The sequence below is a fragment of the Rhipicephalus sanguineus genome, chromosome 10, assembly GCF_013339695.2.
Source record: "Rhipicephalus sanguineus isolate Rsan-2018 chromosome 10, BIME_Rsan_1.4, whole genome shotgun sequence".
NCBI classification, from domain to species: domain Eukaryota; kingdom Metazoa; phylum Arthropoda; class Arachnida; order Ixodida; family Ixodidae; genus Rhipicephalus; species Rhipicephalus sanguineus.
The window spans coordinates 151455909-151473988 of record NC_051185.1 but is presented as its reverse complement, the minus strand read 5'-3'; the positions used below and the strand labels follow the sequence as shown (position 1 = coordinate 151473988).

At 46.4% G+C, this 18080-nt stretch overlaps 2 protein-coding genes across 4 annotated transcripts in view; one reads left to right on the top strand and one right to left on the bottom strand.

Annotated features, from left to right (window-relative positions):
* Positions 1 to 18080, top strand: part of LOC119372594 (sodium- and chloride-dependent glycine transporter 1-like) — a 58744-nt gene that overhangs the window by 9849 nt on the left and 30815 nt on the right. Inside the window, exon 2 of the mRNA XM_037643075.2 lies at positions 8449 to 8548. Coding sequence (XP_037499003.2) covers positions 8449 to 8548 — 100 coding nt within the window. The remainder of the gene's footprint in view (positions 1 to 8448; positions 8549 to 18080) is intronic.
* Positions 1831 to 3683, bottom strand: LOC119372595 (THAP domain-containing protein 6-like). 3 transcript variants are annotated; one of them, XM_037643076.2, is made up of 5 exons: positions 3564 to 3683; positions 3233 to 3410; positions 2560 to 2676; positions 2189 to 2287; positions 1831 to 2075 (listed from the first exon to the last, which is right to left on the bottom strand). In XM_037643076.2, exons 1-5 carry the CDS (start codon positions 3632 to 3634, stop codon positions 1941 to 1943), a joined length of 600 nt encoding a protein of 199 aa, XP_037499004.1. In that variant the 5' UTR covers positions 3635 to 3683; the 3' UTR covers positions 1831 to 1940. The 3 variants fall into 3 exon arrangements, with proteins under 3 accessions (XP_037499004.1, XP_049275904.1, XP_049275905.1); XM_049419947.1 differs by lacking the exon at positions 3233 to 3410 and having other exon boundaries at positions 1832 to 2075; positions 3564 to 3677; XM_049419948.1 differs by lacking the exons at positions 1831 to 2075; positions 3233 to 3410 and having other exon boundaries at positions 2177 to 2287; positions 3564 to 3677.

Genomic DNA, 18080 nt, shown 5'->3' with positions numbered 1-18080 from the left:
GAACAAATTTCTTCCGTTTTCCGGGGCGAGAAAGCCTCCTATAGACCAGCGGGAACGGTGGATTCGCAGCGTACGGCGTGTGAAGTAAGTGATCCTGTGCATGGTCATGAAGTGCACGTTGTAGCTAGTTCGCTGTGAATTTACGCTCCACACAAGTGAACCGGTATTTTTACAGTGTGCAAACAGAACCGAGTGGCAGCCGGCAAAATGGTTTCGGGTCTGCAGTGTACATTTTGTTGGCAGAATGTCATCGACGGATCCAGCTTCTCCGTACGCTCCTGCTGTTTTTCCGCCGACGTACCGCAAAACTTCGGCGATAGCTGAAGTTTCGCTGACTCTTCACTGTTGACAAAAGCTACAACTGCTGCTGCATGCTTGCAGTGGCCTTCAATACCACCCCTACAGTTGCAGTGAGCTCTGGTGACCAGCCTATAGTAAGCATCAAGCTGGAAAAGAGATTACTCAAGGTACACCTGGCCTCTGGGCGGTGCAATTGAAAAAGCGTGTTTTTGGTGTTGATAGTCTAAAGTAATTAATGCTGAAAAGTACATATGCATATCACAGAGCGCGTGCACTTAAAGTTACGTGCACCAGAACAACAGTTCGTGGCGATGACCATATTTCCAAATTACTGGACGCCGTCGCTTAGCTGTACGTGCGTTATTGTTACGTGGACCGCAGTTCACACAATTTCATAGGCACATAAAGGCGAGCATCAGTCAGTCAGGCTCATTTGCAGGTAAAAAATGTTATTAGTACGCCCTACGTATAAGCAGACAGCGCAGTTCATAAACGGGAACAGTAAGAAACAAGAGCCGGATGCGAGGCACAATGCATCGGGGACCGCGCGAATTTTAAGTTTTATTACACCTGTATTACATTTGCCCCTTGATAGCGCTGCGCATGCAAGCGGTGCCGCGCCACGCTGTTTTTATGCTACGTGACGGCTAAGATATCGCTTACAAAGATGACACGTAACAGATTTACCCAAGCACTCATGCAGCCCGAGCAACGTCCACAAACGGAACTGCAGTATAGAAAGCTTCGCACAATGTTACGGCATCACTAAATGCAACACGGGAGGCGATCGTACGTACTACTTGCGCCGATCGCACTCGGTTGCCCTCAAGACATCATCTCGCTACAGCACAGGTTTGACGTTAATGCCATCGTTTACTCAGTAATAAGCAGGTAAAATGATCAAAAAGCGTGCACAAAGCTCGATGATGACGGCATATGCTTCCTGCTTCACGTTGGCCTGTTGCACGCATCTCCCTTTTAGAATACTCTGTCCGACCGTGCTCTCTTCCGTCACGTCGAAAACGTGCCTGCTGCGGCATAATTTGTGTTCTTTCTCTTCGTTGGAGGCTCTAAAAAACCCTGCGCTGTTTACGTTCTTGAAGCCGGCGACTTTATAACACCAGTCGCCATCGCGCACACGCACGTCCACAAAACGCGGGCGCAGCAGGAGAGACGAGATTTCGTAGCACGACACTTGACAACTGAGTGGCCACTCGCGGCGCTGACGGCGCGCTGGCGCACTGCATTGTCGCGCCATCTGTAGGTGCCGCACGTTTCCCATACTGCTTCTCGAAAAATTGAGGTGGGCTAGTACATGCATTGCTTCTTATCAGGACACTGCAACCACATAACTAAAGAGAAAGTGCATATTATGTTAGTAAAGCCTCAGCTAGAGAAGGTATCACTTGGTATATCATTCAACATTTATGTCACGTGGAAGTGTGTGTTTACCTGCTCATGGGCCGGCTCCCATTGAATACCAGCAACTTGGCCGGATGGACCTGGTGTGGCGATGCTGGCCTTTGCTTCACTCTCCTCACCAATATCCATGGGAGTCTTTTAGAAAGAGCACGTGTTAGAAATTTTTACTTCTACATCAACTGTAACATCAGTTTACTTATAACAGAGGACAAGCATGCCTAATGAGTAGAACAGAGGTGAATTTTCACCTGTACAAGTGCTGGCTCGATGAAATGACTGGCACTTAGGTTGGAGGGATCTGGGTCAGGTAAACTGATTGGATCTGCACTTTCATGCTGTATATCCATGGCTTCCTAAAAGCAAGAATACCTATGCTATTCAGTGGTTTGCTCTTCAGCAAAGTGTTCAAAGTAGTGAGCTAATAAGCTTAATAATAAAAAAACGAGAGGGGAAAAGTGATGTGCACCTGTTGGAGTGTGGACTGCCCGTGGAAGCCTGCAGCTAAGTCAGGCGATGCAGGTGTGGAGAGGCAAGCTTGGAGGCCTTCATGAGAAGTTGCAGCAACCTGATAGTTATATATCACTGCTAGTTAAAAATGCCTTCATGAAAAGCTGTACAAAGCATTACAGATGAAGCGAGGCATTGAAACTGGAGGAATGAGTGCAATATAACTGTCATTCCCACAGTTTCTGCATATTGCTTTATTTGCATTGCATTGTACAAATACACATTGAATTCTAATGCACCAAGTACAACCACAATATTTTATTGTTGAGTGGCTGCTTCAAGCATAACTTGGCCTGTAAGCATATTATAATGATCAAGTGAAGTGTTTACCTGTGCAAGCAGCAGCAAGCCTTCAGCGCAACCTTGCATGAGCTGAGGGGAATCAAAGGATGAATCGGTGCTTGCTGCATCAGGTGCTCTATCACCTTGTTGTACTGGATGAGGTAGCTGGGGGATTAAAAACTTAGTATTACAATTGTACATCGGATGTAAAAAATAAAACAAGAAAAGAAATAACAATGGCACAGGGGTTGCATTACTTCATATCAATATAAATTAACCATGTATACGTGATGCAAGAGGCACTTACAAAACTCTTGCTTTTGATTACCACGTTTATATCTAAATTTCTAGATGCTGGTTATGAAATTGCTACCTTAAGTTTTTTTTTTTTTCACCCCACCAATTCGTGCACAGAGTACTAACAGGTATGAGTATGTGCTGTTAAATTTTAAGAGAAAAATATAATTTCGTCAGTGATGTCAAAAGAAGGAAGCCTGAATAGATATGAACTGGTGCATGATAATTTGTTTATTTATTTAATTGCTTATTTATTTATTTTGAATTATAACATTTATTGTATGTCAATCCTTTTTACCATCATTTACCACTATAATGCTAGCGACATACAGGTATCAAGATCGTTTACCAGAGAGAGAAAAATATAAATCGTGAACTATGTATAAGAGAACGGAAATCGGTTCCAAAGTTCATTCATTCACACCAAGAGAGTAGGAACTGCATGCTCTCGTAGGCGGACTTTGAACGCGGACGTGCGATCAAAATGCTCCTCTAAGAAATGCTTCGAACAAACATGAGCTTCCTTGGCAGGTTCCCGGCGAATATGCGGGGGCCAAATTGCTTCTATCCACTTTGTCCGACGAACGGCATCTTTGGGAAACCTGATAATGGATGGTTACACAACATATGTATTGCACAGTAATGTATACACGCAGCATAACATGTTATATTATAAATCTACAGAACGATTGCCACTATGCGAATTCGCTTGGCCTCTACTCTAACGCGTCCACCGAATAAGTAAATTTACTTACAAATGGTAGGAGGTGGCTGGTACTCCTTGTGAGCCGCGCGACTTGCATCCTGGCACACAACAGCTGGGCATTGCGGCTGTGACCGCGCACACAGCGACGTGCTCGCAGTGGAGCTTCGAGGGATAGTGCCAACGCAGTAAGACGTGCCGCTCGTACTATTCGAAATCCTCAGGTGTACACAATCATATCCTGCTTTCGTTAAGAAAGGAGGAATGCTGTGTTTGTTTACGGGCGCTGTTTGAACCGGGCGGGCATCCTTGAAGGCTGTGTCCGCGCGTGAACCACCCCTTCCCCACCACGCAAGGCGCTTAGCCGGGTCCCCGATAAGGGAAACAGAAACAAGCGCCTTCTCTTTTCTCTAATAAACAGGCAATTATCCCGGAGTGTCATGAGTGTGCATATTCAAATGGACTTCGTTGAATAACCAAATGCCAAGTGAATTTGCGCCAAAAGAAGACGTCGCCAGACAGTGCGAATTCGAAGCCGCCCCCGTGAGCGGGCCCCCCGTATCTTACAGCAGAACGTGAAGTTGCCCCCTGCGCGGGCCCCATGGTCCCGGCGCCGCGCAAAGTTCAATGTAAACACCGTGCGCACCGGCGCGGCAGGAGGAAAGGCTCCTCTCCCACAATTGACCCCAAGGAATCTCGGGAGAGGGATTTCGACGAAGACGACCTAGAGCTCGGGGCAGTCGATCCTTGGCTTGGGCGAAAGGAAGACGTACGCGACTCGAGCACAAAAGAAGCAAATTCGGACTTTATTGTCTTTTACGTGCAGAAGCGAAATTAGTTTGTGATTTGGACTCTTACTTAGCGATGTTGAATATCGAATAAGCCATTAGCTATGTAATATTGATGACAGTACCTTCTGTGTGTATTCTATTTTTTATGTATATTCGAAAAGTAAATAGCCGAAGCGAAAAGTGTACATGTGCATCCCTCTAGTTTCCTTCACTTTACTGACGGTGACGACACGGAGACCTTTTTCCCTCGCCTTCCGTCGGCTGGCTTTCTCTGCCATCCTTGGCGGCTGTGTCCGCGCGTGAACCACCACTTCACCACCAAGCAAGGCGCTTAGCTATGTTCCCGATAAGGGAGACAGAAACAAGCGCCTTCTCTCTCCTGTTCTCAAATAACTAGCCACTTATCCCGGAGACATCTTCCCTCGCATTCGGCTGGCTTTCCCCGCCGTCCTTGGCGGCTGTGTCCGCGCGTGATCCATCCGGGAGACCTTTTCCCACGCATTCCTTCGGCTGGCTTTCCCAGCTTTCGTCCTAACGCGATCCTCGCCTTTAAGTTCTCCGTAGGTACCAGTGCGCGTGATCCACACCAGAGACATCTTCTCACGCACCTTCAGTTGGTGTTCGCTGCTTCGTCCTAATGAAATCCTGGCCTTTGGGATATCCGTTGAAAACAGTACGCTTCGGACATAAGGGAAGCGAAAACAAGGAGGCCGCCGCAACCTCAACGGGCTGTCACGTATACATGCTCCACCGACGCCGATTTTAGTGGCATAACTACGGGCCTCCGGGTTTATTGCAGAGAAGACATGTTTTTGTATCGCCGTGCCTAGCTCACAGCCTGGCCGAAAGTTCCATAAAGCCCAAAGAGAAGCGTAAAAGAAAAGCGATCTGAAAGAAGCTGTACAAATTTCGGCGCCTGGTTCGTTGCGCAGCAATGAATTGGCTGGTCCGCCATAACATCTTTATTTTCACAAGAAACTGTTCAAATAAAAAAAAAAACTTAACGTGCAACTAGCGGAGTGCAAGAGTACAATACCCAGACGCTGTCCAGTGGTATCACGTTTGCTAAAATGTTGTAAAAATAAACTTTCATGCTTCTTTATATTGTTTGTTGTATTGATAAGTGCTGTGTAAAACTAAAAACGCGTGCTCTTGCCAAGTATGTTAACGCCGGAAAAAATTGAATTATTGGTGTGCAGTCTAAGGTGTTCATTAAAACAAGACTGTTTTGTGAAGCGGGACTTACTGTATTTATGACAAGCAGATCGTGCGCAAACGTATACAAACAACACGACACACACGAAAGTATGCGGCACATCGCGCACACGCCGAACCTATAAAAAAAGGAAAAAAAAAACGCCACACACGTTACTCAACACATAGAACAAAAACAATGAACGTCACTCGTGTGTTGCTAGCATCAATCCTAGGTACAAGTAATTGCACGCGACTGGCCGAGATCGGTAACACTGGATAATCTGGTCTGAGACTGCCGAGCGAGCGCGAAAAAGCGTCCGCTTTCCGCAGCACGGAATCACGATGTAATGGCTCATTCACACTGGGGAATCCGCCGACCACAGCGACCGGAATTCGCGCGCCGCCGAAATTCAACATTGTTCACACCGCATAGGAACCGCACCGCCGAAACTAGGGCGCCTAGTTGTCGTCGTCCCTTTGCGCGAAGGAACGCTGGCATCGACGCGCTCTGCGTTGTGTACGCCTTTCGTTATGGCGAAGCGCATAAACAGGAGCAGGGTCGTCGAAATGCTGGGCCTGCTGCAAAGAAACTTTCTGGCGATGTCTGAGGAGGAGAAACATGCATTCGCAGAACAAAAGAAACGACGCAAGCAGTTGTGGTTGGTTCGTCCTGATTCGCAAGACGCGAGAAGCTTGGTCGAGCCGAGATAATGCTACCCGTTTTGCGAGACCGCGATGATGTATTGCAAAGATGCTAATCGCGACAACACTTGGCAGTTGTCGAGAGCTACAGGATGATTACGAAAGACTTCGCTGTTGCTGCGGGCTTCGACGACTGCGATATCACAAGCGCGCCGCCATTTTTTTTAATGTTCGACTCGCGTTCCGATTGGTTCGCGGTGAGGGAATCCGGCGGCAGCTGCCGCAAAAATCGGTCCTCGACCGATTGGCGCGGGAAGCGCTTTTCCGGCGGATCTCGCTGCCGCCGAAGCGGATTCCGCGCGCTCTAGCCGCCGAATGTCTCAGTGTGAACGCGCCATAACTCGGCGTGCGCATGCGAGCGCGCGCAAGTCACGTGGTTGAGGAGAAACGTTTCTCCCTTGGCGCTTGCCGCAAGAGGGCGCGACGAGTAAATCGTCCGCAAAGGAGAAAGTAGCTGCTCCGAAGGAGGAACAGAGGCCGTTGCTCCATTCTCGCTCCCTTTTTTTTTAGAGTGTAGGTCAGAATGTCGTGTTTTGCCCCACGTCTCATTTTCCCCCTCCTTATCTTACACTTATGGTTCCTATACGGATGTGTTTTCACGAGAAAATTAATTTCGCGTCGGCAATGTGAAGTGAAGCAGTGAATTATGGGGTACTGCGAATCTAACAAAAATTCGGCAGATTCCACCCATTGTGGGAATCGGTTTCATGCGAAGCAATCAGCGAGTACTTCTATGCTGTATATTATGGCTTTGGTCCAAGCGCTACGAGGTGGATCGACGTGTTTTTGTAAGTGTAGTAGCTGTGTGCACATCCTGGGCTTACCAGGCACGTCGACAACACTGGTGTTTAAAGGGTAACTTATTGTGTGACGTAACGCCAGCCCTCACGTTAGAGTACATACGTCAGTATTATCGAAACTATGTGCACTTTATGGTGCATTCATGGGAATATTATACGTAACTTTCGTAAATGCATTCCTCCGGGGTCGAGCAATGCTTCAATATAGCTTGCTGAATCATAGGAATACAAATATAATGTTTATTAGACTGCTAGAAAAGCGGAGCCAACACTGGAACTACAGGCGTTAATCTGATATGACGCCTGTATCGTAAGAGTACATATGTAGTGTTTAGTGCTTGCTTCTAAAATTAGATAGCCAGCACCACTAGCACAATTGACGTTACACCGACATTACGCCATCATAAGCTCTTTTTTCAAACCAGTATATAGACCTGGCGTGGCTCTGCGGTAGAAAACCTGATTGCCACGCAGAATGCTTGGGTTCGATTCCTGCTGGGATCCTAATATTTTTATTCTTTCCATTCGTCCGGTGAACGCTGCCGATGTCAGTTTTTCTTAACGCTCTCGCATTTAAATTACCAATGTCTGTTCTCGCCGCTCCTGGGTAGATATAAACTGTCAACCACCTGTGGCGCATACCCGTACACCGCGGTCCGTGGTAAACAGGTATTTGCCACACGTGTCTGGAGGAAAGAGTTTGACGATGTACGTGACAGGATTTTCACGTTATGCATGCCATGACCCGACAGTCATATCATATTCGTCAAATCATCTTACCCTCACATGCCAATTTCGGTCTACACCAAGTCAAGGAGAGGATCATGAGAGGACCCAGACGTAGGCGGCTAGATAGATAGATAGATAGATAGATAGATAGATAGATAGATAGATAGATAGATAGATAGATAGATAGATAGATAGATAGATAGATAGATAGATAGATAGATAGATAGATAGATAGATAGATAGATAGATAGATAGAAACGCTCAAAGTAAAAAAAGGTTCGCTAAGAAATCCTTCGTATTTAAAAGTATCCAAAGTAATCTAAGTATGATGTACGGCAGAGGAAAATCTCCGTTTGCCGTGTGCTACAGAAATCACCCATTCCCCAAAATATAGTCTGCGCTCAGAACATTAAAAGTGTGAAACCTAGAAGAGAGCAGTGTGGTTATTGCAACACATACGGCCAGTCAGTGTATATATACCTTCCAAATCAGTAGTGCCAAGAGTCAATTATTAACATGTTCTTTTTGGAATATTCAATATGAGATATGGAAGTAATAAGATAAGAACAGAAAAAACCAAGTCAATTTGTTGACTTGAGTGTGATTGGCGAACACATGAAGCATGGTGCATTAGGGAGTCTAATTGTGCTTGTAAATTGCGAGTAAAATATGAGCTTAGTCCTCTATGTTTTGGTAAGAACTTTTCAAACTACTGCAGAATGGCTTCTACATGGTTTACCTGCTCGACGCTTATGTCGGCGGCCTGGCTGTGCCCATTGTTGCGCTGTATGGAATCGTGGCCGTCGTCTGGATATACGGTGCGTTCTGAATTAAAGGCCTTAATGTCAGGCCTTATTCTTTAGAATGCTGAGCAAAATCTTCACTCTCACGTGAGCCGCCAGTATGCTGTTTCATAAGCACCATGGTGATCGCAACTAGATAGTTTGATGTTGTTCCTTTCCCGGCTCTGAAATTTGTAGGTTCTTTTTTCTAATCGAATTGAACCTCAATGAAACGAAGTCGGATGAACCGGCAATTCACTTCGTTAAAGAAGTGTAGATAGCTGGGCCAGTTGGTATGGATCCATGAAAGTAAGCAGTGGGAAAAGCAATTCGTTATATTGCAAGCAAGCACTTCGTTATATCGAACATGGTTTCTTTTTTGCGCTGCAGGAGACGAGACGAGGACGATAGGACGATACAGGGACACAGTGCACGTGTCGTCACCTGCAGCGCAACAAAGAAACCATGAACGACTACCAAATAGCCCAATTCAACGCTCTGCTAAACGTTATATCGAAACATCGTTACATTAAAATTCGGCCTTTTAAGCAAAGCGTAGTCGCCAGAAGCTTCTTTTTTCGCCCAGAAAGTGCCGGAAGGATGTGTGAACTGCACGACAGTACGAAAAACTCATTTCAATAACCCGAAAAAAATCTTTTTTTTTAACCTGAGATCCGGTGACCCCTGCTTGATCCTGTGCCGGCGAAAGTCCCCTTCATAATGACCGAACGTCGCGTGTGAACCTGAAAGAAATGCAGGTCCAACGCATTTTGGTTATATCGGATAAGCGTTTGCAAAACCTTCGTGCAACTCAACCATATGACCACTGGTCCCAGAAGGACATTCAACTTATGGCCTTGGTCTTCTTCTGGAGCAGCAGTGAAACTCTGTTGCACTGAAGTTACAGATAACACGCTTCTAATACTATAAGGTTCAAAATATATAGTATTCTATGGGTATTACGTTCTGAAAAGTGATATACTTCATTAAATCGAGAATTTCATTCTATTGACGTTCGTTGTGTCAAAACTAAGCTGTACGTCATTTTGAAATGGATATTTTTTGTTGTAAGGCAATTTTCGGTTAACATTACACTACTTACAATTGGCTTCTCAGAGAACACTGGTGAAATATAACGTGCACAGAATATTTATTTGTCCCGAATAATCTTTCCGTGGCACGAGCACCGAGTGACGCTCTTGTTTCTTATCCAAACGATTCCGGTGTGGCGCTTACTTCCAGATTTTCGTATATTCAAAAGAAGTCTTGTGAAAAATAAAACTCCTACGAAATCTAAGTTCTCGTTCAAGCTAAGAGTTATACTGGATACATATGCTATCGGAGTAAAAGTTTATTTAAGAAAAGGGCTGAGACAGTAAGTAACGGAAATCAATTGAATGAGTTCATTGAAAGGGCAGACGGCTTTCTTCTGAGCAGCTGGGTGGTTGTGGCACCTAGCGGAGAAGATCTCAACCATGCGCTTCTTTCTATGTGGCCTCTGAGATCCGCTCCGGCAGTCAGTTATCGTGCGCTCTTGACCCAAGGTACAAACCAGGGTATACGAACATCGACGTGCGAGTGCCACTGCCAGAAAAGAAAGTCAAGGATTAGTGAAAGTTTCTGTTGGGCTAGTTGGTGCATCCCCACACGGGGAGAGGCCCTCCCCCTGTGGGGATGCACCAACTAGCCTAACAGAAACAGAGGCACGCAAGGCCGTATGTCGCCTGCTTGGTTGGCGTGAAGTACGAGATCCAGCTCAGTTGCGGTAGGCTTTATATCGGCCAAACAGGCCGGTGCGTAAACGACAGAATTAGGGAGCGTGAACATTCCGTTAAAAAATAAACTTTCAGCACATTCGCCCGTGCACTGCGGTTCCTGCAAGTGTGAGCCTCTGTTTCCAGTGCATCTGTTCTTGGGAAGAGTAATGATACCCTAGCGCGTGAAATCATGGAAGCATACTACATTTAAAAAAAGACAGATACGTGTGTAAGTGACACATCTGTTGTTCTGCGTGGTGGTGAATTTAGTTTCTTGGAATCTTCTTTCGATTAAGTTGTTTTTGTCATTTTGTCATTCTTATCGCGTGTATTTTGACGAGCATGTGAGGCGATGGGCGCGCGCATGGTTGCACGGTATGTATGTCCCTGATCTTCTGAGAATAAAGCTAGTTGCGAGTGACGCCCTTTTCTGTTCTGTCTGAAATTCTTCCTCGATTTGTATTTCAGTAAATCAGTGTCGCTTCCAATTTTGTTCACAAACGCGCGTACAAGATCACGAATTTTCGGTGTTCTTGAGTGGAATAAAAGCCCACAGGGTTCCTTATGCATTCGCCTAGGACGACTCGAAGGCGAAAGCGATCTTCTTGTTCTTAGTCGATCTTACCGCGCCCTTTTCGAAAGCTCTCTGCAACTAACGTGGTTTTGCACTGCCTCCAAGATCGGCCCACCTTTTGACCAAGCAACAATGTCATGTGATGACTTCACCATTTGAGTTCACGGTATGTGACGCCATGGTGACGCCATAATTGAGTCTTAGTGATGCCACGATGCCTTCACAAATTCTGGCGATCTGTGATGTCATAATGATGTCATACGGTGACGTCATCACGTGATGATTTTATGCATCACTCGTGTTCACGCCGACGCCGCCCCGGAACGACGACGGTCAATTTTCGCGTTTGACGAAGCATCGATACTCCGTTTAACTGGGCAGTTGGTGTACTATGGAAAAATAAAATTCATACTTTCTTTTTTTTTTCTACACGTTAAAGGAGCACTGACACAAAAATTTTGCACCTTGTTTTTTTTTTGTTCCAATAGATAGCTTATGATCCACTTATCACGGCTGCCAACCTCGTTTGCGCGAGTGCGCGATGGTTATTTATTTAGAGACGTTTTTAGAGCGCCCAGTCGCAGTTTCGGTTTCAAAGAGCACCGAGCTAGGCAGCACTGCTTCCGTACGACGGGTAACCACAGCTGGCTTCGTGACCACGCAAAATTGTGACGTAGGCGACGCGCGAGAGTGGGTGCGGCGGGCGCCGCACTTTCGGTTCGTCTGCTACGCCAGTTCGTCTGACGCGGGATGCTTCGAGGTGCTTGCTTTTTGATCCGCGTTTTTCACGCTAGAAGTGCGGACGTCGTCCGTGTCGTTGCCAGGCATGGTTCGAGCAGTCAATAGAGAGTTTCAGACTGTCCGCCATTAAAAAAGGCGTCGCGTAAAACCAAATAAATAGGGGTGTGCGAATATCAAATTTTTCGAATACGAATCGAATACGAATATCCCCCTTCGAATATCGAATCGAATATCGAATATCAAAGGAAAAATGCCTCCACAGTAACAATATTTTATTTAACATGTAGCTATTTGAAAAAAAAAAACAGTAGCCTGACTGGCAACACAACATACACTGCTATCTCCAGAACACAATGTCCAGGCTAGCACAATGCACATCACAACAGAAGCAAATATCACGGCACAATGAAAGTAATGACTAGATGTTATCATGAAGAAATATGAGTTGCTCCACATGATCAGCCCCCCCCCCCCCCCCCCTGCCACTGAAAAGGCACGCTCGCTTGGAACAGAAGTGGCTGGTATAGGGAGGTACATGGGGCAAAGCTTTGCCAGACTGGGTTATCTGAATGTGCCTACAGTCCGCCACCAGTCACATGGGTCACTGTCTTTCTTCAGAAGTGGTTCCGCATAATGAACGAGTGGTAGTGCGGCACGTTACGGCCGCATAATATTGAAAATGTACGGTTACATGATCGCCAAGAGCGCTGCACGTCGGAGATGCACCAGCAATAAATCATACGTATTGGGGCGCTCGTCGCAGGCAGATATCGTGCCTCCGTGTACTTACGATGTTTGTCGCTCCTCTCGGCAATGGAAACAACTTTATTGTTTGGATGGAAACAACTTTATTGTTTGGATGGAAACAACTTTATTGTCCTCTCGGCAATGGTTTTAGCTATACGAACGCAGCAGAAATGTGGAAGACGAGTTATTTTATGCATGATAATCGAATCGCATATTCGAAACTTTTCGAATACATGAGTTTCGAATCGAATACGAATATTTCGGATGTAATATTCGACGAATATTCGAAACTTTCGAATATTCGCACACCCCTACAAATAAAGTGTCCCCAAGGTGGCACTAGGTCAAGTGGCGCCAGCTATGGAGGATTAGAAACAACTATCAAACGCGTAATCTATGTCCTCCGAGCATTCGGAAGCGCCCATTTCGACTCTTTAACCCTACAGCATCGATTATTTGACTATCGCTCTCAAAAACGGCGCCGAATCGGGACGAATACATTGCAGTCGAAGCTTAAGGGCATGAATCTAAAGCAAATGGAAGCTTACACGCTACAGAGCGCACGGCGGCCGCTTGATAGATTCGAAGAGGACGACAACCGCTTTTGGCAGTGCGGCTATGTTTTTCGGAGGCGCGAATGCCTCGCCGGAGAAGCTTGCCGTGCACGTGGGACAGCTCTCGCGCGTGCGGCGAGGGCCGATGTTCTGCGGCACCACGCCGTTGCGGCAGGCTTGCCGCTAGCGTGAGCGGGCCATAACATCTGCCAAATGGCACGACGAGCGAACAGCGGAAGGGAGCGCAACCAGCACACGCAAAGCCGCAGGTACGGAGGAAGAAATGGCAGGTAGCACAAGCGCAAGGGCACAATCAGCAACCAGCCAACACAAACTCGTGACGTAGGTTCGTTTACATATCCGCCGCGTTGATGTCGGCGTCGCGAGGTGCTCGCATCTCGCTCAGTCGCGCGGCATGCACTTTAAAATTGATTTTAAATATGTTCTAGGCTATATTGGCCCTTGATATTTCGTAGACGTTGTGTATGGCTCCACATACATCTATTTCACTGATTATCTCGCCTTCAAAATTTTGTGTCAGTGCTCCTTTAAAGTGATGTTACATTGCATTTATTATGTGTTCCTTTTTTGCTGGCTATTCCCGCTTTTTTACCTCCCCGAACGATTGATGGTATTCTATTATTGTTTACTTTTTATGTCGCTGCTGCATGTATGAATGCGAAACTCATGTAAGGCTAGGTGACGTCATAGGTGTCAGGAACCCCCTATTTCTTCAAGCACGGCTGTACGCGCGCGTCTATATTTTACATGTACCTGCTAACAAAAAAAATTTCCTGCATTTTTTTTTTGTGTTAGCTCAAATTATTCTTGTGTCTGCTGTCCGTCAGCTCTGCCCCATCTGCCCTTCAAGCTTAATGAGGCTTTGGTAGGCCAGTCTTGTATTTTATTGATGCTCTCTCAGGATGTTAAAATAACATATTATTATTATTATTATTATTATTATTATTATTATTATTATTATTATTATTATTATTATTATTATTATTATTATTATTATTATTATTATGTTTCATACATCTGGTGCAACGCTGTGGGGGCTAGCGAGGCTTCTCGCAGTACATGTGTTCGCACCAAGAAATACTCCAATAATTTTACCACACGTAACATCACTTCTTTTCATCTGTAAGCTGAGTAGTGAGTGAAGATGCTTTGTATCGCAGACACAAACAAACCTCATTACACGGCTGTCAAAAATTGGGGGACCCTTAAGCTTCGCCTTTAAGAGTTGAACGCGATAGCGAAATCCGGCCCCTAGTGCGCACTTCAACCACTAAGTGCATACTTATTAATGTGTATTGTTACACACACACACGCACGCGCGCGCGCGAATTTTACAGGCTTTCGATCAAGGAGGTTTAAAACAAAATTCTGGAGTGGAAGCTCTCGAAACGCCTTGCCATTGAAAGTGAAGCCAGCTTTTGCCCACCAAAGAGTTCGCAAACATGCTCTTTTCTGGTGGTGCCTACTTAGAGATCAAATGGCTTTGATCTGTTATTGTAAATGCTACGTCAATTATAAAATAAAAGATCCTTGTTGCCGACAAAAGTAACCCGTCGAGTGCAGTATTGACGATTGATGTCCAATAAAATTTGCCATGACTTTGAAGCTTACTTACGAAAACTAGTAACACAAAGACACACTTACAGCAGTATCTGACCCATAAAAGTTACCATAATTAAACTTCTCTGGCGTGCGTGGAAAACGTTCGCTTTCCTTCGCCAAACGCTGATGGTTTATCGTGCCCCTAGAAAGATGGCGGGTGCAGCCGCCATCTTTTGGTGGGCACGGCTTCACTATTGCGCAATAATCGCCACTCCAGCAATTTTTTTAACCTCCTTGCTTTCGATCTAAAGCAAGAGTCGCATGGCCTCCAAGATATACGCCGCGCGCCGGCCCTCTCGGATGCAATGAAAAGTCGAGACATATTTCTCACAATGCCTCACAGATGGCAGCACATTATCTAGCGTTTGCTGCGTTGGCTTGATATGTTTTCCTCTAGATGGACATAGTTGTCCATTTTTAGAGCTGTTTGAAAGTTCGTGTGTGTATTTAGCGGCGATGGCTGCACTATCCCGGCGTTTTTCGACGTAGTTTGATTGCCTCGCGAATGCGCCTACCGTATGGGCTCGTTTTCGTCGTGACACCTGCCGAACAAAATGCGTCGAGACTCCTTTCACTACATGACATTTATGTAGTGTTTTTGTCCGAAGCAGCTGCAAGCAACATCGTGGCTTTGTGGTAAGACACCTGCTTGCCACGCGAACGGCCCGGGTTCGATCCTCATTGGGGCCGAAGATTTTATCGTTTATTTTATTTGCTACTTTCTCGATTTTTCGCTCACGGATGATTTTCCGCTCACAACCAACGGTGCCGACGCCGACAGCGGAATTTCTGCGACACGAGCTCTCTAACGCTACCGCGTTAATAAGTTGTTCTGAACCACTTGGCGTCTCTTCGTTATCGCTTTTCGGTGTTTCACTTGCACCACGTCGCGACGCATCAAGTGCGGGATCGTGCTCAGCTCGAACGAGCGTTTACGACGACGAAAGCCAAGCGCGAGACGCGCGTACTCACACATCTTGCTGACCGAACTTTCTGCATACGCTTTTAAAGGAGCACTGACACAAAAATTTTGCACCTTGTTTTTTTTTTGTTGCAATAGATAGCTTATGATCCACTTATCACGGCTGCAAACCTCGTTTGCGCGAGTGCGCGACGGTTATTTATTTAGAGACGTTTTTAGGGCGCCCAGTCGCAGTTTCGGTTTCAAAGAGCACCGAGCTAGGCAGCGTCCTCCGGTGGAAGGGAAAACACAGCTGGCCACGTGAACACGCACAATTGTGACGTAGGCGGCGCGCGAGCGTGGGTGCGGTGGGCGCCAAACCAGGTCAAGTGGCGCCAGCTATGGAGGATTAGAAACAACTAACAAACGCGTAATCTATGTCCTCCGAGCATTCGGAAGCGCCCATCTCGACTCGCTAAGCTTACAGCATCGATTATTTGTCTATGGCTCTCAAAAACGGCGCCGAATCGGGACGAATACATTGCTGTCGAAGCTTAAGGACATGAATCTAAAGCAAATGGAAGCATCAGTTCGGAACTTGCACGTTACAGAGCGCACGGCGGCCACTTGATAGATTCGAAGTGGACGACAACCGCTTTTGGCAGTGCTGCCATGTTTTTCGGAGGCGCGAATGCCTCGCCGGCGAAGCTTGCCGTGCACGTGGGACAGCTCTCGTGCGTGCGGCGAGGGCCGATGTTCTGCGGCACCACGCCATTGCGGCAGGCTTGCCGCTAGCGTGAGCGTGCCATAACATCTGCCAACGGGCACTATGAGCGAACAGCGGAAGAGAACACAGCTAGCACACGCAATGCCGCAGGCATGGAGGAAGAAATGGCAGGTAGCACGGCACAAGCGCAAGGGCACAACCAGCCACCAGCCACCAGCCAACACAAACTCGTGACGTAGGTTTGTTTACACATCCGCCGCGTTGATGTCGGCGTCGCGAAGCGCTCGCATCTCGCTCTGTCGCGCGGCATGCACTTTAAAATTGATTTTAAATGTGTTGTAGGTTATATTGTTCCTTGATATTTCGTAGACGTTGTGTACGGCTCCACATACATCTATTTCACTGATTATCTCGCCTTCGAAATTTTGTGTCAGTGCTCCTTTAAGGTAATTTTAGGAGAACGCCAACGGATTTCGAGCAACATTTTAAAACAGATATGCTGCTCTATTTCATGAGTCCTACATGCGACGTTAGTACTTAAATGATTTAAAACGTCCATGCATAGAAATGCATAAATGTCAAAAAGGCTAACAGGATATTCTTTTGAAACAGCTACCTGTACAATGCCAGTTCAAGTGCCAGCTACACGCTTCAGTGGGCTGAACTGCGCTCTGGGTGGCAATTTTTCAAAAAGGGGTTTCTTTATTTAAGGAATTCAGGGAACACGGTGTATTAAAAATGCATTTGTCTTTGGGAAGACAGGCAAAGCTGGTAAACAAAAAAAAATCCACAACATATCCACGGGGTGAATGATGATGAGTTTGGCGAAGCTCAGGAGGGAACCATCGGTAAACCGTGAATACTTCGAGTATTTCGCCCAGTATATGATCAATTAAACACGTGAGAAACACCGTGTATATAATAAACCTCAAACTTTTATTGTATTGTTGGTTTACGTGATCCCTTCATTACAACGGTCCCCCTAGCGTACGTCGCCGCACTAAATCGAACGATTGCCTTCCACCAATGACACGCGCCATATGTGAATCTTCCGTGAATTCTGCCCAGTACATCATCAACGACGTGAGATGGGCGCGTTTACACTAAAGGGTCGATGAGAGTCACGGCGACTTGCAGCTCACTTTAATTTTACATCTACGCTGTGAATTTTTATTGTTTAATCACGCATAGGAGAAATGTCACACAGGCACTACCTTGGAGGTCGAAATCCAGTCCCTATATATACGGGGTGGTCAGTGAATGGTTGTGCAGCGCGAGCAGGCGGTTTTTTCAATCAAGAAACTCGCTAGCAGACGCTGCCTGCGTCGGCCTCACGAGGCGAGAGAGAGAGGGGGGGGGGGTTCACTAGAGCACGCATCTGCAACGCAGCAAGCGCCTCCGCGCCATCTAGGAATCTTTCCGAGAACTAGAGGTGGCCACGACAGAGCCATCTAGTGAACACTCCAAGAACTAGAGGTGGCTACCTACTACTACTACTACTACTACTACATACTACAGAGGAGGGACAGACCCACACCCTAAGGAGCTTCGCCCCTAAAAATTACCGCTCCAATGCATGCTGTGAAGGTGGTTGGACATCGAAGCTGTAAACTGCACCTAGAACGGTTACCCATTGCGACGTCGCTTGAATTGTCTTCCACATTAGAATCGTACATCGTAATATAATTGACAGCGCAACGGGTTAACCACGGACAGAAAGAAGGACACAGCGCTGTGCCCTTCTTTGCTTTCTGTCCGTGTTTAACCCGTTGCGCTGTCAATTATATTACGATGAACATCCACCAACTAGCCCAACTCACGATTCTACTTAGAATCCTACAAGTGAGATTGGCGTCTGACCTTCAGCGGGAGCGATGGCCGAGAAGTGCGTCTGATATTGCAGACCGTTAATGCATGTTTCATCGTACACAACCATCCGACTCG

Coding starts and splice junctions, on each gene's coding strand:
- LOC119372595 (XM_037643076.2), bottom strand. CDS start 3,634: ATGCCCAGCTGTTGTGTGCCAGGATGCAAGTCGCGCGGCTCACAAGGA. Junction 2,677..3,232: donor ATGCAGTTCCTACTCTCTTG/GTGTGAATGAAT, acceptor TTAATCCCCCAG/CTACCTCATCCAGTACAACA. Junction 2,076..2,188: donor GGCAGTCCACACTCCAACAG/GTGCACATCACT, acceptor TCTTGCTTTTAG/GAAGCCATGGATATACAGCA.